Source organism: Anomaloglossus baeobatrachus, chromosome 11 (genome assembly GCF_048569485.1).
Source record: "Anomaloglossus baeobatrachus isolate aAnoBae1 chromosome 11, aAnoBae1.hap1, whole genome shotgun sequence".
Classification (NCBI taxonomy): Eukaryota; Metazoa; Chordata; class Amphibia; order Anura; family Aromobatidae; genus Anomaloglossus; species Anomaloglossus baeobatrachus.
The window spans coordinates 130,170,859-130,193,584 of NC_134363.1; the positions used below are offsets into that span (position 1 = coordinate 130,170,859).

General features: G+C 45.4%; 1 protein-coding gene across 5 annotated transcripts in view; it reads right to left on the minus strand.

Moving 5' to 3' along the window:
- The window catches only part of CAMTA1 (calmodulin binding transcription activator 1), a 2,097,701-nt gene extending 2,093,464 nt beyond the window's left edge, over positions 1-4,237 (minus strand). For 2 of the 5 annotated variants that reach the window (XM_075328220.1, XM_075328218.1), the window contains exon 1: positions 3,307-3,938. In XM_075328220.1, the coding sequence (XP_075184335.1) occupies positions 3,307-3,376 (70 nt within the window). In that variant the 5' untranslated portion in view covers positions 3,377-3,938. Of the gene's footprint in view, positions 1-3,306; positions 3,939-4,143 lie in introns of those variants that run through there. The other 3 variants (XM_075328222.1, XM_075328221.1, XM_075328219.1) reach the window with 2 other exon arrangements.
- Between the last annotated feature and the right edge of the window lie 18,489 nt (positions 4,238-22,726).

The window sequence follows — 22,726 nt, forward strand, 5'->3', positions numbered from 1 at the left end:
TGTATATGTATATATATATATATATATATATATATATATACACACACATACACATATGTATATGTATATGTATATATATATATATGTATATATATATATATATATATATATATATATATATATATATATATATATATATATAAAAAAAAAATCAACATATTGTCAGTAAATGGGGACTCCGTGGTCAATCAAAAAGTTACCACCTATGCTGGGGATTGGTGAGCTTTATTTTCAGAGGACAGCCCTTTTAATAAGTCTTGCCATAAGTTTTGCAATAGCTCTTAACCAGACCCCATTAAAAAAACATTGACATACGAGATTAAAAACTGCTTGAAAACAGAATTAACTACCAAAATTGAATGCAATATACATAGTGCGGATGGCACAAGTGGCTTGGAAAATAATCCCCAATATATCAGCTTTGCCTGGAGGGTTTCTTCAAATTAGCAATAGCATTTTGGAAGATACCTACTTACTATTGTTTTTTACAAAAAAAAAAAAAAAAAGAAAAGAAATCAGAATGAAAAAGGGTCAGAAAAAGAAAAAAAAAAAAAAGTCGCCAAATCAATTTCCTGAAACGCCTACTAAAGATCTCCACCTCGGCTCTTAGAAAAGGTCAGGGTTAAGAAAAAGAAGGTGTCATTTATCACAGCGCTCCTGCAGTCATCTGCACCCAAACTACAGAGCACACGACTCCTATACTTCTACATACAACATTCCCGGATTATACAAGCGTTGTGGAGCACAACAAAATCGAGAAAAAAAAAACAAAAAAAAAAAACACGTACATGTAAAAATATGGACACAAGTTTCCCCCCCCCGGCTCTACGTCAAGCTTAGCAAATCAGCAGGAGAGACGAGCTGTCTGCCCGACATTAAACAATCCAGTTTGCCATTTTCCGATCCGTTCATAAAACGACATCATTTAAGGTAATTAACGAAACGCTAAAGTAGATATTTATCTCTGCTGATGGTTCTGATACAGAGCAATGTATAAATAATTGATATTAATGTGGAGCGGGTAGGACTGACACAAGGCAGCTGATGACTGAGGAAAGGGATTCCCTGGTTTACGTTCAGCACCTTGGACAGCGACCAGAAAAATCTCTCACTGGGTTATATGAAGAACAAGGTGCTCCTTATCAGAATCAAGGGTCAGCAAGCTGGGGCAACACTGCAACTCCCAGCATGCCCTGACAGCTGCGGACCGGAAATGCTGGGAGTTGTAGTTTCACATCAGCGGAGATGCCACAGGTTGGAGACCCCTGAAATAGACTGTTTATTAAGGAACCAATTATATGGTCTCTTAAAATAACCAATAAGTCTTGGCAGTATAGTTAGGATGCTAGCAATGGCGTTGTCTCAGTACACCATACAATGCAGAGGACATATACAGCCGGCGCCACTTCACACGATTCTGTCTCCAGGTATTTACTCCTATTAAATGCAGGTAAGAGGTTGGGAGGCTAGAGGAAGAGGTTGGGGGGCTAGGGGAACGTCATTAAATCCACTGGGCCAGACAGACAAAGTAGGGGAAGGCGTTAGGTGAGACAATTACCGCAATATCTGCTCCGAAACGTCTATGATGACAGCCAGGTGAGTTTGCGACAGATATAATGTGCAATTTTAATCTGCATCATCAAAAATGATATCAGTGATGAAAAAATATATATATTTTGCCATCGAGCAGAGCGGTTTTACTTTCCAATGTCGTCACCACCTCATTTATTTCCAAGGCATGCAAAGGAGCACCCACTGACGTCAAGAGGTAGCAAAGCTGAATCTTAACTCTTTCTTTGCTTACTAGTATGCAGTAAGGCTCACCTGAAGAAGAAAAAAAAAAGTAAAAAAGAAAAAAAGCGAGCTACTGACAAGCTCAGCTCTGCTATACCGCAAAAGAGGAGGTTAATGTACTCCCGGGCTCGACGGGCTACAGGCGCTTAGGTCCGGCATCCTATATCCTGGTCCGCAGGCTTGTTTATAACCAGGCTACTTCTTTCTCAATCTGCATGTTAAATTATTTATTAATTAGCATGGATTTTATACATTATAAAAAGCTCTTCAGTGTGATTCTAGTTCTATTCGGCCAACTAAAACAAGCTAAAAGAAATGCAACAAGGGGTAGTAGCATCGAACCGTGTTCTTATGCAAACTGTGGATGAGTGGCCCAAAAATAAAATAAGAGCAAGCAAGAATACAAAAGGTGAAAAAATAAAAATAGATAAAATTAGACCAAAAAAATCCCTTTCCGATTCAACAATTATTTCTGAAGCCCAAGTCCGACCTGATCGTCAATATCATCAACTGGGATGAGTCTAGAATGAGAAATCCCATCCACACGAGAGCTTGTCCTTACTACATCACATGGTGAGGAGGGGAATTAACTGAACTCGCCAATTAAAATATACTTTGCAGTATCTCAAGTTAAAATGCAAATGTGCCATTTTTCCAGAAAAAAAAAAAAAAAAGAACATTTTGGTTGGGGGGGTGGGGGGTGTACACATAATCAGCATGTCTATGGTGGAAGCGTCTTGATAGTGCATCACTACCCCCTTGTGGATTTGAGATATATTGTTACCTCGGCTTATCGAATTATCTGTTATTTTAGGGTTTTTTATTGCCCTTTTAAAAACGCTTCTTTATCAAAAAACGTGGCAGGTAACTGACGCGAAAAGTCTAAAAATCGACGCAGGCAAAAAGAAATAGGAAAAAATAAAAAAAGGGACATGAATGGATTATTTGCATCAACGTCCAACAATAATAAAAACATTTACAAATTCTATGTAGTAATTACATATTTACAAAATATTGGATACATTGTTGCAAATCGCCCATGGTAGAAGGAAGCCCCTGGAGAGTTGGAGGACGGAGGAGAGGACGGGATGGCGTTTATCTATATGGGCTGCTCACCTATAGAGGATAGCGAGGGGCAGGCGACGGCTTTACTGCGACGTAAATAAAGAATAAGAGTAAAAACGCATTTTATAATTATGGGATGTGATTGTAGCCGAGGAGAGGCGGCCGGAGCGGAGGCGTTCAGGAATATTCCACAGTAAATCACAGCCGTCTGGAGGTGCCATGTGCTGCTGTTTTGCAGCGTGTAGTAAACTTGATGCTCATTTTGTGGAAACTTTGCTGGATTATTGGAGCCGGCTGCGCCTGATCTAGGATGCCCCCCTCCCATCCCCCCTCCAGCCAGGGATCAGCAGCTATGGATTATTAGCAGAGCCCACCAATACAACAGATCAATCCCCATGATTGGCAGCCCCCCGGCATGCCGCGCAGAGCAGGTGTGGGGGCATTTACCATACTTTCCAGGTGTCGGACGCCGGTTCTGGCTGCTTAAAGGTCCTTCCAGCAGGTTGTTCATCGACATGACGAAGAGGCGAGGATGACGATGATGAAGACCGCGGTCGTCCAATGAGCCGATACCCCGATTGTAGGCTCCAGCCGAGGAAACATGCCAGGGACCCCCTCCCCTTGTGTGAGAAAAGCCCGACAAGGAGGAGTGCAGGTGAGGAAGGTGAGGAGACGGGAAGACGTCTAGGTGAGGGGCAGGGGTGGAGAGGGGGCTTGGGGGACTCAGGGGCAACAGGACACAATGTCCTACATAAGGGGACACAAATGGGAAGAAGTTTTGGGGTGCAAGAAAAAATAAAAAAGAGAAGAGGAAGAGGATGCTGGTGTGGAGGCAGCCAATGGTGTGAGGGCAGTGGGCTCCGTCTCCCCCCGGGGCTGGCAGACCCCTGAAGACGATGGCAGAGGAGGGGATGCCAAGAGCTGACCCCTGGCTGACCCAGGAGGCTATCACCCCAATGTGTGGGCAGCCCCCTCCGCCGGGGCTGGAGACCCCGTGCCTGTAGTATAATGGGGGGGTGACAGCCTCCTTCTCCTCAATGTGTCCAAGTGTGAGGGGAGCGGTGTCAGGAAAGTGTGCCCACTCCTCCTGTGCTGCCGCTGCCTCCTCACACACAGCCCTCCCCTTCTCCTCCCAGCCGCCTCGCTCTCCTCTCTCCTCACCTCTCACACCCGCCTGTCTCCTTCCACTCACACACGCACATATCCCCTCCCCCTTTCCACATCCCCCCGGCCCCGGAGAGCGCACTCATCCCCACAGAAAGTGAACCGTTCCGCGCTCTTTACCTTCCGGCTTGTTCTCGGCAGCCATTTCCCCTCCGCGCGCCACATCCTCTCCTCCTCGCCACCGGTAACAACCAAAGCGCGCTCCCGCGGCCGGACCAGATGGGCGGAACCCCGAGCGACCTAGCCACGCCCACGCCTACCATGATTCTGCCGAGACGTCACGTCAATCATATTGATTGAGCGCTCTAAGAGCCAATGAACGCTCAAGTTTTGGACTCCTCCCCTGAGGAGGAGGAGCTGCATTCTTTACGTCACTGAAAGTGTTGACTCTACAAGCTACGCCCTCGCTATAGTGCCCTTCAGCCACGCCCTCATGAAAGACTTGGATTGGCTGAGACTGGGTACGCCCATTCAACCCCTAAACAAATGTTGGGATTGGTCAGTGGGGAACGGAGCTCGCGCGCTTGAACCAATTGTGGCAGGAGAAGGCCAGCGAGGCGGTTAGGATTGGATAACAAGTGATAGGAGGCGGAGCCAAAGTGGAGCCGTCGACCAATTGGGTTGCTGGGCTGGGGAGCTGTCATGGCCGCGCCCTCTCTTGGAGCTGTCACACGTGAACCGCTGCGAGGTCGGGTTGTCCCCGGTCAGAGGACAGACACGGGATCCGGCTGTGGCGGGAGCGGGAGCTGCCGAGCGCGCGCTGCACTCACAGAAATCACCTCAGAGGCGCCCGCCCGTCTGCTGCCCCGCATCGTCACGTGCGTCCGCGGCACCGTGTCCTGCTGTGGAGGGACGGGGCTGCAGCTCGGCGTCTCTGTAGCCTTAGAAACCGCGGGAAGCATCACAGCAGAACGTGGCAGGAACACGAGCGCTCCCCGGAGCGTCCACGCTAGCTCCCACCCGCAGAAAGCTCCCCCAGCGGCCGGGCTGACACACCCCAAATTCACGGCATTTCTGCATCTAATATCCTACGCTATTTCCCGCACTTATGCGGTTTATATAGGTCCTATCAGCTATGTTCACATGCTGCTTTTTTTTTCTGCAGCCAAAACCTGATATCTTGGCAGTAAAAAGATAGGTACAGCCAAAATGCCCTTTTTTTGCTGCTTTTCTCTCTGCGTTTCTCATTATCCCAAAGTTCAGCTTTCCTTCTGCCTCAGTAATGAGCAAGGACTTAGGCCACCAGGCCCTGTGCGCACACTGCTTTTTTTGCCGCGATTTTTGCTGCAGAATTGGTGCAGTTTTTGTTTATAAGCTTCATGCAGTCCTTCCCCAGCAAAGAGAAGTCCAAAATCCTGTGCGCAAAATGCGTTTTTTTTCCCCCTACCGGTTTTGCTGCAGAATTCTGCAGCAAAAAGAAGCAGCATGTCACTTCTTTTCCGCAGGTACCTGCGGTGGCCATTGATAAATAATTAAAAACTGCAGGGACAAAACCACGGAAAATCCGCGCCAAAATCGCGGTAAGAGTCTGTGCAAACTAGGAAAGTGTGTTTCTTAAGCAAAATCCACACCCTCTGGCAGAATTCCACACCAGCTGCAAAAAAACACACCCAGAATCCGCATGCAATTTTACCATGGTTTGTTGTGGTTTTGGTGCGGATTTTGTCCTTGCGGTTTTTAACCATTATTTAATAGCAAAACTGCAAGTACCTGCGGAAAAGAAGTGACATGCTACTTCTTTTTGCTGCAGCAATTCTGCAGCAAAATGTGTAGCGGGGGAAAAAACGCAGTGTGTGCACAGCATTTTGGATTTCTCATAGATTTTGCTGGGGAAGAACTGCATGAACATTATGAACAAAAACCTCACCTTTTCTGCAGCAAAAGCCGCGGCAAATCCATAGCAAAAAACGCAGTGTGCACACAGGGCCTTAAACCGCATGCTGATTGTGGGTGCATTTTTTTTTTTTACTGCAGCTGCGGAATTCTGCCAGAACGTGTGTATTTTTCTTAAGAAACACATCTGCCCAGTGCGCACAGACCCCCAAGGCTATGCACACTGCGGATTTGTTTCTCCAGCAAAAAATACACCTTCTGGCAGAAAAACGCACCTACCTGCGGGAAAAAAACGCACCATACACACATAAAGATTTACCGCGTTTTTGCCTGCGGTTTTGTCCCTGAGTTTTTTTAACATTGTCAATGGCAAAACAGACAAAAAAACGCAAAGCTCTGTTCACACTAGAAAAAGTATTTTTCTCAAGACCTTTCTTGAGTCTGAAAGATTATCGCACTTGCGGTCAAAAACACACTGAAAAACGCATGCGTTTTTGGTGCGGCTTTTCCGCTGGTTGGTGCCTGCTTATTTTTACCATTATCTATGGCAAAAAACGCAGGTACCTGCAGAAAAGAAGTGACCTGCTCATTCTTTTTCTCAAGAAATTCTGCAGAAAGAATGTTCTTGAAAAAAAACGCAGCTATTTTTTTTTCTTCCGTAGGTTTTGCTGGGGAATGTCTGCAGAAAGGTTACAACCGTTTTCTCAAGAAATTTCTGCAGCAAAAAAGCGGATAAAACCGCAGTGTGTGAACAAGGCCAAAAGAAGTGACATGCTGCTTCTTTTTGCTGCAGAAATTCTGCAGCAAAACCTGTAAGGAAAAATTGACTCAATATGCACACACGATTTTGGATTTCTCATAGACTTTGCTGGGGAAGGACTACATGAAGCTTATGAACAAAAAACACCAATTCTGCAGCATAAACCGCAACAAAAAAACGCAACGTGCCCACAGAGCCTTGAAAACCAATCTGATCAAATTATTCAAATAGAAAAAGTTTATTTGTCTTAGGGTACGCTCACACGAGCGACAAAAACGGACGAGAGCAATGCGAGAAATTCTCGCATTGCACTCGGACCAATACTAGTCAATGAGGGACAGCTGTTGGTCAGCTTTTCTTGCATCCAGATTCTGGATGCGAGAAAAGCGGCAGCATGCTGCGATTTGATCCAGAATACGTCCGAGGCTCGCCAATACAAGTCAATGGGTGCGAGGAAAAATCGGATGTCACACGGACGGCACACGGACCATCCTAGTGACATCCGTTTTTCTAAATACAATCCTATCATGTAGCACAGAACACTGTAAATTCTCCTGTACACGACTGTAAATGAGTAACAGCTGCTGTGCAAAAAAAACGGATTGTATACTGACAGCACACTGAGTGCACACTGATGACAAGTGAAAAAAATTCGTCCGACTCTCGCAAACGAGAATGGGACCGTTTTTTAATACGTTCGTGTGAGTCCAGCCTTAAACTGAGTAAACTGAACAAAAAAAAAACTGAATTCATGTAGAAAGTGCCTGAGGTTACACGAGATCATGAAAAAAGACCATGGCAAAAGTAAAAGCGGGTAGAATTGGTCGGACAGTAGAGTTGTGACAAGTGTCTCTACCATCATCCATGCTCACGTGAGGAGTTGGGAAAATCACATCCTGTGATGGTTTTGTTTTTACCAAAAACTGAGCAGCGTTTTTTGCACTTCTTCATTGTTTTCTATGGGTGACAAAAACACTGAAAGATTGACAGGTTGCAGTTTTACAAATGAAGGGAAAAAAACAATTGTGTACATCTTTCAGTCTAGATAAAGTGCAATATATGAAATAGCCTTATGCTGTGGGCATACCAGAACATCCTGGGTCAGCTGATCCACCTGGTGATTGAGGGTAACCATTGAAATTGATGGGTAAAATTGCATTTGTACAACAGATATGTCGACAGGCTGTGGATTGGATAATAAAAACACAGATAAAGTGGATTCCACAGCAGGTCGATGAGAATGAGACTCGTCCACTTTGCTTATACAGTGGAACCTTGGATTACAAGCATAATTGATTCCGGGAGTGTGCTCTTAAACCAAGTTACTCTTATATCAAAGCGAATTTTCCCATAGGAAATAATTGAAACAGACAATTCGTTCCACAACCCAAAAATATTTACTGTAATTATACAAACTTATTACCGTAATATAATGTACTGTACTCGTATAAATATTACAATACACAATACAAAATACTGTACAGTAAATGACATGTAAAACAAATTAAACTGCACTTTAGCGTACAATGAAATTGTTGTTGTGCGATGATGTATATATATGACAACCTTTATTCTAGTTCAATACACAAAAAACACATCCCCAAGTCTACTCTTCTCGAAATAAGGGCAGAACTAAGGCTACTTTCACACATCCGGCTGTAGCCGTGCGGCACAATCCGGCGCTCTGCTGAAAAAACGAAACCGTTTTTTTTTGCCGCCGGTTTCATTTTTTTCAGCATTGACTTGCATTGGCGCCGCATTGTGCCACATGGGCTTGCGTTCCGTCCGGTTTTTGCCGCATGCGGCAGATTTAGCTGATGTGGCGGCCGGATGGAACGTTCCCTGGCACGTTTTTTGCTCCGGCAAAAAAAAACGCATCCGGACGCTGCGGCGCATTTTTCAATGCATGCCTATGGACGCCGGATGCAGCAAAAGACGCCACCGCATGCGGTTTCTTCCACTGCGCATGCTCAGTAGCGTTCCGCAACCGGAAAAAAACTGACGGGCCGCATGTAAAAACTTATGCAAAGGATACAGTGTTTTCGCCGCATCCGTTGCATAAGTTTCACAGCCGGATTGAGCCGCACTGCTCAAACCGGATGTGTGAAAGCAGCCTAAGCCAGATGTGGGGTAGGAAGAGTACTACACAGGCAGATTACAGTACAAGCAATGTGCTGCTCTGGTTAGCAGAAAGAAAGTTCAGTACTTTGTCCACAAATGCAAATTGATAGATATGCTATATAGTATATACTGTACTGTGCAATGGTATACAGTACATATGTACAGAAAGTTACCTCCAGAGCGCGGTGAAAGGACAGAACCAGATGTGTGCACGGTGAGTATTTGCTCTTCTTGCAAATCATTGCTCTTAAACCAAGTTACAAACTTGTAAAAAGCTTTGCTTGTCTTGCAAAACGCTCTCAAACCAAGTTACTCTTAAACCAAGGTTACACTGTACTGTGAAATCTGCACCAAAAACGCAACATCACTGACCTCATCCGGATGCAACAATAAATCTTATCAGGAGCCGTTATTTTTGCTATTCCACATGCTGTATGGTCCACTAAAAGCACTGACACCCGGTAGGTATAGTACCTGTAGTAGAACAGCTCACTCAATTTCTTCACAAGGTAGACAGAAGAATGTTTTTTATTGAAATCCTCGGCAGGTTTATTAAAAGCTTCATAAGCCAGCACAGAATAAAGTAAATATAAACAGTTTGTATAACTGCTGGATGATAAATAAACTTTATATAGCGCCAACATATTCTGCAGCACTTTACATACTTCAGCAACACTGTCCCCATTGGGGCTCACAATGTAAATCCTCTATCTGTATGTCTTTGAAGTGTGGAAGGAAACCCACGCAAACACAAGGAGAACATACAGACTCCTTGCAAGATGTCCTTGGTGCTATTTGAACCCAGGACCCCAGCGCTGCAAGACTGCAGCGCTAACCACTGAGCCAACCATGTACACCCAATCAGATTAGGGTTCAAATCTTTACAGTATGAACAGGACTCTGGAGATCTGCTACCTCCAAACACAGAACACTGAGTAAATTCAGGGGCTTTCACTTTATCTTCTGCACTCCAGGGTGGAGATATGTGAACAGACTTACCACCCATCTTTTACTGTTAACAAAACTCCGGGCCCTGTCATGGTCGATTAACCCTCTCATCACATAACATCCTGGAGTCTGCATCCGGGATTTATATCACCACTACAATACTACAATATACAATTTAATACCACAATACTTTGATCTGCCCTGAGCAGGACCTCAGTGCCGGCGAGTGTGTATGACGTGGACGCGTCATGCACACAGGCTTCAAAAGACGGAGAAGCAAGATGGCCAAGAGAGGAGGCGCCGGTTCCGGAGAACAGCTCTGCCCACCGGGCCAGACAGCACTGCAGCGACCGGTTTAGGTGAGTATTATTAAATTTTTATTTTATGTTCTCACAGCGGCCTGTGCTCTTATATACAGCATGTTAAAATGCTGTATATAAGAGTCCACTGGTGGTGGCCGCAGCTTATAGGCCATAAAACTGGTGACAGGCTCCCTTTAACCTACAATGTGCACATTGGAATAAGAAGGAGGAAAACCAGTGCATGAACTGGTTTCTCTAAAGTTTTTTTTTAAACTTTTGACTAGTACTGAAAATGGCACAGGCCACTGAACTCGTGTATGACCTGAACACCTCCCCCTCCATACTTCACTGTGTTAACCACACATATAGACACCACCCCTCACCTTTTCTGCATCTCACAAAGGCATGGTGGTTTTCACTACAAGTCCTAAAGAGACTCTGTCATCAGGTTTCTGCAATGTAATCAGAAAACATCATGCTGTAAGAGTTAAAACAAAGAACCCAGTCCTTTGTCTGTTATCTCCCAGGTTTTTTTTGTTTACTTGCAATGTTAGTTTAAGCCTCTTATTTTTATCACTAGAAGGTGGCCCGATTCTACGCATCGGGTATTCTAGAATTTACGTATTGTGTAGTTCATGTATGATTTTTGTTATATATATATATATATATCTATATATATATATATATATATATAGATATATATATATATATATATAGATGTTGTTGTGTGTAGTTACCAAGTGTTTGTGTAGGCGCTGTACATGTTCTGGGTGTGATGGGGGGTGAGAGCGGTGTTGTTTGTGTGTTGCGTTGTTTGTGGAGCGCTGTGTGTCTGTAGCGTTGTGTGTGTGTTGCGCAGTTTGTGTGTGTGTGGTGTGTTTTGGGGGGAGGTATGTTTTGTGCAATGTGCGTGTTGTGCGGTATGTGCATATATTTGTGTGTGCAGCGTTGTCTGTGTGTGTGGGTGTCTGTGTAGGGCAGTTGTTTGTGGTTCCCAGTGTGTGGTGTGGTGTGTTGTGCAGTGCGCGCACGCGCGTATGTGTGTGTTGGGGGGAGGTGTGCACTTCCCATCGTGCTCCATCCCCCATGCAGCGCACTCCCCATCGTGCTCCATCCCGTATGCTGCGCACCCCCCATCGTGCTCCATCTCCCATCCTGCGCACTCCCAAACGTGCTCCATCCGCTATGCTGCGCACTCCCAAACGTGCTCCATCCGCCATGCTGCGCACTCCCAAACGTGCTCCATCCGCCATGCTGCGCACTCCCTATCGTGCTCCATCCCCCATGCTGCGCACTCCCAAACGTGCTCCATCCGCCATGCTGCGCACTCCCCATCGTGCTCCATCTCCCATGCTGCGCACTCCCAAACGTGCTCCATCCGCCATGCTGCGCACTCCCAAACGTGCTCCATCCGCCATGCTGAGCACTCCCAAACGTGCTCCATCCGCCATACTCCGCACTCCCCATCGTGCTCCATCCCCCATGCAGCGCACTCCCCATCGTGCTCCATCCCCTATGCTGCGCACCCCCCATCGTGCTCCATCTCCCATGCTGCGCACTCCGAAACGTGCTCCATCAGCCATGCTGCGCACTCCCAAACGTGGTCCATCCGCCATGCTGCGCACTCCCAAATGTGCTCCATCCGCCATACTCCGCACTCCCCATCGTGCTGCATCCCCCATGCTGCGCACTCCCAAACGTGCTCCATCCGCCATGCTGCGCACTCCCAAACGTGCTCCATCCCCTATGCTGCGCACCCCCCATCGTGCTCCATCTCCCATCCTGCGCACTCCCAAACGTGCTCCATTCGCCATGCTGCGCACTCCCAAACGTGCTCCATTCGCCATGCTGCGCACTCCAAAACGTGCTCCATTCGCCATGCTGCGCACTCCCAAACGTGCTCCATCCGCCATGCTGCGCACTCCCCATCGTGCTCCATCCCCCATGCTGCGCACTCCCAAACGTGCTCCATCCGCCATGCTGCGCACTCCCCATCGTGCTCCATCTCCCATGCTGCGCACTCCCAAACGTGCTCCATCAGCCATGCTGCGCACTCCCAAACGTGGTCCATCCGCCATGCTGCGCACTCCCAAACGTGCTCCATCCGCCATACTCCGCACTCCCCATCGTGCTGCATCCCCCATGCTGCGCACTCCCAAACGTGCTCCATCCGCCATACTCCGCACTCCCCATCGTGCTGCATCCCCCATGCTGCGCACTCCCAAACGTGCTCCATCCGCCATGCTGCGCATTTCCAAACGTGCTCCATCCACCATGCTGCGCACTCCCAAACGTGCTCCATCCGCCATGCTGCGCACTCCCAAACGTGCTCCATCCGCCATGCTGCGCACTGCCAAACGTGCTCCATCCGCCATGCTGCGCACTCCCAAAGGTGCTCCATCCGCCATGCTGCGCACTCCCAAACGTGCTCCATCCGCCATGCTGCGCACTCCTAAAGGTGCTCCATCCGCCATGCTGCGCACTCCCAAACGTGCTCCATCCGCCATGCTGCGCCAGCATCAGCCTCTCTACCTGCAGCATTAGCCTCTCTCCTCCCAGCATCAGCCTCTCTGTCCCCAGCATCAGCCTCTCTGTCCCCAGCCTCCATATCCCAGCCTTCCCCAGGATCAGCCTCTCTCCTCTCAGCCTCCTCCAGCACGCCGTGCTTCTCTGCCGACACTCACAGATCCGATCGCATACACTCACACACACCCACACACACCCACCCGATCGCATACACTCACACACACCCGATCGCATACACTCACACACACCCGATCGCATACACTCACACACACCCGATCGCATACACTCACACACACCCGATCGCATACACTCACACACAAAGACACACAGACACTGACGATATTGCACATACGCGCTGATACTCACAACATCCGGGGATATCACATGCTTCTGGCCATGTGATCCCCCGGCAGGTCCTGGAAGCTCACAACAGCACAGTATCGCCGCCGAGGAGCAAGTGATATCCCAGGATGTTGTGAGTATTTGGATGCGATGTGATGTGTGAGGTGTGTGTGAGTGTGATCTGATTTGTGTGTATGTGTGTGTGTGTGTGCTGTTATGTGTGTGTATGTTCCGCAGCTGCAGGACCTTGATGTGTGGATGCGATGTGATGTGTGTGTGAGAGTGAGTGGGAGCCGGTGTACACTGGTAACTATGATACACATCGGGTAACTAAGGGACCTTAGTTACCCGATGTGTATAATGGTTACCAGCGTTCACGGCCTCCGTCAAGATCCCAGCATCGCAAGGTTATGTCTGGCGCTGCCGGGATCCTGACGGAGCCGGTGTAGAAGCAAGCGATATCCCAGCATGTTGTGATGTGTGAGGTGTGTGTGAGAGTGAGTGTGAGAGTGAGTGTGATCTGATGTGTGTGTGTACTCACCTGGGAATCGGGGCTCCGTGTCAGTTGGGCCAGAGCGAGCGTGCATTGCGTGAGGGGGGCGGGGCCTGCAGAGAGCCGGGGCGAGAGGCCAATCCGTGTGGGGGGGCGGGGCCATGGCGAGCCCAGCGGCCAATCAGCTTTGTGTCACCGTAAGGACACAATTTCGGAGCATGACAGACAGACAGACAGATAGACAGACAGACAGACAGACAGACTAAGGCAATTATATATATAGATTAGTGGGTCTCAGTAGTCTGTGAGCTCTCTGACCCCTTCTGTGATTAGCAGCTTCTGTCTATGGAAATGGAATCTGAATTCCTGGTGTGAGTGGGGGCAGCTCTCCAGGGACTACTACATACAAAAAGTTCTTTCCCCATGTCAGAACAGCTGCGGACACTAATCTAAGTGATATGTTGTTGAATTCAGAATCTCTTTGACTACGTTATGCTGCTCTCAGATGAGGTAGCAAAAACCTGCTGACAGAATCCCTTTTAGAGGATTGTCCACTACTGGGACAACCCCTTCTCAGTCAGCATGTTTGCCTTTGTTAAAATAATGTAATCAGAAGCTTAGGGGTTAAAAAAGCACAATAGGGTGCTATACAATAAATATATTAATGACATGCAAGATAACTTGCTCATCTTGTAAATTTGCGGTAACCACAACACAAGAGTTGCTCAATATATTAGGACATACTTCTTCCACAGAACAAACCAAATTAATTTGCAATTTGTTTCGTGCTGAGGAAGAATTGTGGAATATTTCGAAACGCGTTCACGTATACTGCATCATATCCCACTTATGTCCTGTTACTTCCAATGACATTGACAACAGTGTGGTGATAGACACTACTTTTGCATCATCTTGTTAAAATAGAAACACTTATTTTCACCTCCAGTGCCATCACTTGCTCTCCTGGGGCTCATGTTACATTATTACGTCACACACAAGCCCTGTGACCAATAAGCAGTGGCTTCTCTCTCCCTGCCTTCAGATGTATCAAACATCAACAGCAAGTGATAACTGTGACTGCCGCTCACTGCCTCTTGATGTTTCATACGTCCAAAAGCGGTGAGAGTGAAGTCACTGCTTATTGGTCACAGGGCTCGTGTGACATAAGAACTTCCCATGAACCTCAGGAGAGCGAGTGCTGAAATTCCGCCAACACTGACGGTGATTATAAGTGCTCTTATTTTAGAGGATGCAAACATTCTATGTCAGAAAAGGTTGTCTAAGTAGTGGACAACCACTTTAAATCATGACTCGTCAGACCACAGTACAGATTTCTACTGATCTGATGTCCATTCCTTGTGTTTCTTGGCCCAAACAAGTATTTTGTTGAGTGCAGACCTCAGTGGTGTTCACAGTCACTTCTGGACAGTGATGTTGAGATGTGTTTGCTACTCGCTATGTGGGAATATGCTGATCTGTAAATTGCTTACTTAATTCGCTTAAAGTGTACCTTCTGTTTCAGTGACTTTTCAGAAAATAAAAAAAGGAACTTGGCACTCCAAAATGGATATTAGGAATTTACAGTTCAGAAAAAAATTATGTTTTGACGCCTATATTTAGGTCTTCATCAGACACAAAAATAGACAAATACAGAAAAAAAGAACATTAACATATAGGTGTGACCTTCAGAGCTAAACTGTAACAAAAGAATGATAAATGTAATATCATATTAATCATCATAGAAATATCATATCCAATCTTATTCACTTCATAATTCCGAAATCATGGCCACACGAATGTATAATCAGAAAAAAATCAATCAACCAATAGATTCTTGGACAGGATATGCCTTTAAGATTGTAATACTGTCTAAGGACTTTGACTGAGGCCAGGTGCTTAGTTATTAAGTAGGAATTTGTCAGGAGTTTGCTGGTACTTCCCTTGATCCAGCTCTGGGCAGGAGTCTGTGATCGGTCATTTTTCTGACGTCCATGCTACAGCCAGAAATAATTGTCAAACTCAATCGTGTTTACTTAGGTGTTGTCCACACCAACCTTTCAGCAAGTTACCAACTTTTTGAACACCTAGCCTCTGCAATCAAGATAACACATTTCCAGTTTTCTTATACTTTGTTGCATTTTTGCAATTATTTATTTTTTTGCTGGAAGATACTAGGCTGCATTTACTTATCAGTAACATTGCTTTTGATAACCATTGCTGTGGTGAAAGAAACCAGAACTCTTTTACTTCTCAGTTACTCTTGTGTTTAACTCTTATCTTCCCAGAATCCCAGATTGAATTTCTGTGGTTAACTACTTCCCTGCCAGAAGATATCACATTCCTATTCTGCTATTCCTGTGTGTGTCCACACATCTAACAAATCTTTGCTACCTACTACTCCTTTTGTTTTTCTGCTGTCCGGCTTTTCCGGCTTTCCAGCTCCTACTGATTCTTCTGTCAAGACTTACTGTACTCTGGTGCACTGTTGTTTTTGAGCCATGTTGCTTTTCACCCAGGCCTTCAGCTTAGAAAATCCACCTCACTAACTCAGCCATAACAGTAATTCTTATGTCTAGAAAGTTGGATCTTCAAAATGTCTCGTCTGAATGCAGCATGTACAAATGATGATGCAGCAAGGTGAGCCAGTTGGAGTAACACAGGCTGTGAGGCTCAATGGTAGATGAAGGAACCGAGGCTTTAAAGAATGGATGGCAGCGTGAGAAATAGTGGCTTTAGAGGCTTGAGACATAGCATAGCAAATAAAGACATAAGAACCAGAGTTAGGACAACTGCACACAACAGTTGTTTCATTGATGAAGTAGAACTGAGTGGGCCAGGATACTCACAAAAGAGATAGAGTTGACTTTAAGGGAACCTGTAACCAGATAAGCTGCGGCCACCACCACTGAGCTCTTATATACAGCATTCCAGAATACTGTATATAAGAGACCAGGCTGCTGTGTAGAATATAAAAAACACTTTTATAATACTCACCTAAGGGACGGTCCATTCCAATGGGAGTTGCTGCTTTCCGGTCCGGCACCGCCTCTCTCCAGCAATCACCATCCTCCTTCTTCTGAGGCCTGTGTGTATGACGCATCCTACGTCATCCAAACTGGCTGGCATTGAGGTCCTGCGCAGGCGCACTTTGCTCTAACCGGCTCAGGGCAGAACAATGTATTGTAGTGCACATGCACAGGCGGTCTTTAACCTTTCCTCATGCCTGCGCATTACAGTACTTTGATCTACCTTCAGCAGGGTAGAGAGAAGTGCGCCTGCGCAAGACATCAATGTTGGCTAGTGTGCATGACATAGATATGTCATCCACACTGGGTTGGGTAGAAGGACCGAGATCGCAGCAGAGAGGAGGCGCCAGACCGAAAGAGGAGGCGTCAGACCGGAGAGCAGCGACACCCATCAGACCGGATCACCCACTTAGGTGCGTATTATAAAAGTGTTTCTTTGGTATACAGCGTGGCCTGGACGTTTTTATATATATATATATATATATATATATATATATATACTAGAAGGTGGCCCGATTCTACGCATCGGGTATTCTAGAATTTACGTATTGTGTAGTTCATGTATGATTTTTGTTATATATATATATATATATATATATATATATATATAGAGAGAGAGAGATGTTGTTGTCTGTAGTTACCAAGTGTTTGTGTAGGCGCTGTACATGTTCTGGGTGTTCAAAAAGAACCACAGCCACACCATGATTTACCAGACATAAATACAAATAGTAGCCATTATAATATGTATAGAATCCTGGATGGGGACTGAGGACAAGTCGCAATTATTATCAAAGAAAAGAGAACCATACGACCAAAATCCAAGTGCAAAAAGTGAGATCTTTATTGGTAGGGGTAGGTGCAGGGCGGCACAATACAAGTGGGACAACAGACAATCAGACACTGACCATATTAGGGGACAGTCAATATTGCAATATTACATCCATGTAAAATTCACAAAACCTCAATCACCATGTGCATATGGGGGAGACCATTGAAATCCGCACTCCAAAATTGAAATATTGCAGATGTCCACCGAGTGGAATATGTCAACACAATTGTCAACACAGGGACAGGGGATTTACCCATATATCCCATATATCAACCTACTCATAAATCCAATATGTAGACAGTTTCAATGGAGTCCCAAACTATGCACATTGATGATGAGATCCTGCTAGAAGCATATCCTGAATGAACATCAATCCAGAGCTGACACACTGTGCATCAAATCAAATGGGATAATGTATAGATGTCAACAGGTGAGATGGTATTATCCAAAAGAGAGAAAATTTCCCTACATCTCCCAACATTCAAGATATCTAATTAATATCAGTATCTTAATAATCTCAAGGGAGACACCATTATCTATATAAATGATGCAATCAATGAATATCATATGCATTAACATCACTCTGTGAACCCACAATGGGCATCATGAACAGACTATGGTCATAACCAGGAATGCACACAGATTAACAGTGGACGTATGACACCACTCAGGAAAGGCTATACCATTATATATAGAAAAAAACTAGCATTTCCATATGACTAGTTAGCGTGGGTCCTCACTATTGTACCACAGTACCTCTGTATATAGGGGGGACCTCACAAAATCGTGCCAGTATTATGGTAAAGCACTATACCTGAGGGATTGGTAGTCAGTGGATGTTGTCCGCGTCCTTCCCGACGGCCGTTTCGGCGAGAAGCCTTCGTCAGGGGGCGTGTATGGAGTGGGGGAACACGTGGTTTAAAAAGAAGCGTCAACCAATCACCGCCGGTAACAGTGTTGGTGACGCAGGCGGTAACCAGGGCAGTGCAGGACGCTCAACGCAAGCCGCGTGTACTTCCTGCCCGACGATTCCGGTCACATGATCGCCACGTGTGCGCATCACGTGGCCGTCACGTGAGCGGACGTCACACAAGGAAGACGGCGCGGCAATACGGAGACGCCCACTGCTCCCATGGCGCCTGCGCATATATACACCACTATTTCATATGAAGTATAGAGTCAGCATTAATGTGAGGGGAATTTTTATGGACGGGACAAAGTGCTAGGTATATAATATAGCCGGTACATATGTATGTCATGAATGCATGAATACCTCAGATATACAGTGACAGATGTAAACATGACATATACAGAAGCATATAGCTATGGATCATAAACATTTAAGTAGTAATTAACCATAGGATCAGCATGAAAAACATGTAAAGCATTAAACAAGTCCTTTTCCCCATGAAGAACTACAACACTTGGGGAACATCATATTATGTGAGGGATCAACTTATCGGAATTCAGTATTTGATGATATATCCGAACCATAGATGTAACATTATTAAAAACTTATTATTATTGTATAAAAATGCTATCATACCAATATATATTGATCCCCTACATACATTCCCAAAAGATGCAGTTACATCCTGTTTATCAGGCAACCTACCCGCTCTTAATAGTAACAATAGCATCCAAAAAACCCCCCATAATGCTCTGTGGATGTAAATTCCAAAATATGGGAACTTCGTGATACCATGAAAAGTCGAAACTCCATACTTGGTGGTAATTCCAAATAATAATCATGGCATCACGAAAAAAGTAGAATGCCACCATATAAAATCATGCCGATCCTTTACATATACACACAAAAAGTGCAAAAGTGTCATATATACATCTCTCACTGGGGCTGCCCAGCATAAACCATACCCATAGCAACCAAAAAGCACAATGCTCTATACGCATACACAGGCTAACACACAACCAGGATGTCAGATGTTCTTGAAGCTTGGTGCAGTCCCGAATCTTCACATAAATATGGAGACTTCGTAATGATATGGGGAATTTATCAAATTTCAATCATACAAGTATACCCGGAGGATGGGAGGGAGACGCCTATAATGAATAAATAAAAATTAAAAACTAAATAACATACATTAAAAAAAAGTTATAAAAACAAAACCACATGAAATGCCCCCACATATAGATGACACTAGGAGGACCATGCTTATCACAAAAAGGGGGCATAGGAGATATTTTCGTTCAATCCCAGAGGGTGAAGAGTCTTTAATTCCCAAATCCATCTTGTCTCCATTTTGGCCAGTCGTTGGCTAGTCTTGCCACCCCGGATGTTAGAATCAAGATGGTCAATGCCCCTGACTCGTAACAACATAGGATCAGATTGATGGTATTGTTTAAAGTGACGTGGGATGGTTTTTAATAATGAGATATCGGAGCAGTTAACTGCTGCGATAATCCCATTGACGTGTTCCCGAATACGTACTTTAAACTGCCTAGTTGTCAGGCCCACGTATATTTTGGGGCAGGGGCAGACGGCATAGTAAATGACTGCCGATGTTGTACAGGTGATAAATTTCTTAATGGAGAAAGTGTGTGTGCCCATAGAGTCCGTGAACGTGTTCGTCCTGTCCACATTCGGACAGGCCACACAACGGCCACATGGTACACAACCAACACGAGGAGCCACAGGGCCAAATGGGGTTGGCTGAATGTTCTCGTCGTAATGGCTTGCCACAAGATGATCACGGAGATTTTTGGATCTCCGAATGCTTAACATTGGTCTCTCAGAGATCATCTGAGCCAATATGGGATCAGCCTGCAAGACTGGCCAAAATTTCTGCAGGCAAGATCTCATAGCTGAAAATTGGCCATGGTAGTCAGTTACGAATCTCACGGTTTCCTGTGATGGAGATTTCTTGGGTGCGTACAACAGGGAGTGGTGAGAGGAATGCCTCGCTCTGTTGTAGGCTCTCTTCACACATCGTTTACTGTAACCTCTTGCATAAAATCTATGCTTGAGGTCCAGTGCACGTTCTTCAAAGTCCAAGTCGGTGGAGCAGATCCTGCGGAGCCGCAGGAACTGGCCCACCGGGATGGACCGAATCATGTGACCAGGATGTGAAGAGGATGCATGCAACAACATGTTCCCTGCGGTCTTCTTTCGGAATATATCCGTTTGGATAATATTGTTAGAATCTCTTTTGGCGATCACGTCAAGAAAATCGACGGACTGAGCATGGTGAGTATAGGTGATATGAATATTATAGTCATTACAATTCAGGCTCTTCATGAAGTCATGAAGTTCAGTCTCAGTACCCTGCCAGATCAGGAAGATGTCGTCGATGTACCGTGTCCAAAAGGGGACACGGTCCATCGACGGCAGCTGATCCGACAGGAAGAGGTCCCTCTCCCACAGCCCCAGGAACAGGTTGGCATAAGAGGGGGCAAAAGAAGCCCCCATCGCTGTTCCCTGGAGCTGCAGGTAGAAAGACCCCTTAAAGACAAAAAAATTATGAGTTAGAGTGAACTCCAATAACTCCATGATAAGAGCCACCATGTCAGATGATAAATTTGACATCTCTAGAAAAAATCGGGTGGCTCGAAGTCCGTCACAATGTCTTATGCTGGTGTAGAGAGATTCCACATCCCCAGTCACCAGCACTGAATCATCACCAATGCTCAGTCCATCAATCTTCCTGAGGAAATCGCCTGTGTCCTTGATAAAAGATGGTAGACCCTCGACAAGCGGCTGGAGCTTGGTATCTATCCATCGGTTTACATTTTCCAAGAAATTTCCTCTACCGGATACAATTGGTCTACCAGGGGGAGGGCTAATACCTTTATGAATTTTAGGCAGGAGGTATAGTGTTGGAATTGTCGGCTCAGATACCTGGAGGGCCGAAGCCAGGTCTTGGGTGATAACGTTAGTGGCTAGTGCGGTTTTTAGGATCCCCTGAAGAAGGGACGTAAAAGCAGAAAGTGGGTTGAAGGTCAGCTTTTTATAGCAGACCTTGTCCCGCAGCTGCCTGAACGCCTCCTTCTCGTAGAGATCCCTTGGCCACACCACCACGTTACCACCCTTATCCGCCGGCTTCAGTACCACTCCAGGCAATGTCCGCAATTCCCGCAACCTAGTACGCTCCTGCCAAGAAAGATTGTCATGAGAGATACCAGCTGGAATATTATCGAACTCCTTGGAAACCAGTTGCACAAATAACTCCACATTTGGGCATGATGAGAGAGGAGGGAATTTTTTAGACCGTGGACGTATTGAAAGTGGAATCTTACCTCCTTCTGGAGTAATGTGTTCCATGGCCAATTCTTCAAGATCACGTAGGGCTACTTGTTCCTCCTCTGTAGGAAAAAGTTTTTTCAAATTAGTGTCAAAAAAATATCTTTTAAAGATTAAGGAACGAGCAAATAAATGCAAGTCCTTCGTAGCCAAAAAGCGATCAAATCTGGCAGTTGGTGAAAAGGAAAGACCCTTTTCCAAGAGAGAGAGATCAGAGGGAGAAAGGACATAGGAACTAAGATTAATCACCTTATTCGAGAATTTATATCCAGGTGTCCTATAGTTATTTGTTTTTACAGCAGGTGTCATATTCTCTCTCGATCTCCCAATCAATAAGCCAGATCGGGTGGTAATACTGGATTGAGCTGAAGTAACATCCGACTGATCGCTAATTGAAGACACAGAGGAAAAAGAGGCGGAACGAGTTGCCCTAGGCGATCCAGAGGGGGCCTGTCTCCAGAGGTAGACCGTCTTTTGGGAAAAATCCCGTAGATCACGGGCCCACTTTTTAGCCTGCGTGTCATGGATTTTCTTGACACAGTTGTCGAGATTTTTTTCAAGTCTTGAATCAAATACAGATAATTGATCCGGCGGACACAATTCCTTAAATTTGGATTGTGCCTCATCCAAAGAAATATCTATACTGGAAATGCTCAGTATCTTAATAATCTCAAGGGAGACACCATTATCTATATAAATGATGCAATCAATGAATATCATATGCATTAACATCACTCTGTGAACCCACAATGGGCATCATGAACAGACTATGGTCATAACCAGGAATGCACACAGATTAACAGTGGACGTATGACACCACTCAGGAAAGGCTATACCATTATATATAGAAAAAAACTAGCATTTCCATATGACTAGTTAGCGTGGGTCCTCACTATTGTACCACATGGATGTAATATTGCAATATTGACTGTCCCCTAATATGGTCAGTGTCTGATTGTCTGTTGTCCCACTTGTATTGTGCCGCCCTGCACCTACCCCTACCAATAAAGATCTCACTTTTTGCACTTGGATTTTGGTCGTATGGTTCTCTTTTCTTTGATAATAATTGCGACTTGTCCTCAGTCCCCATCCAGGATTCTATACATATTATAATGGCTACTATTTGTATTTATGTCTGGTAAATCATGGTGTGGCTGTGGTTCTTTTTGAATATTAACTTTACTGTGTTTTGCACAGACTGTACTCCAGCCATGGACTACAAGGCAAAGGAGAAATGTTGGCTGGATCAGGCCAACCAGGTGTAT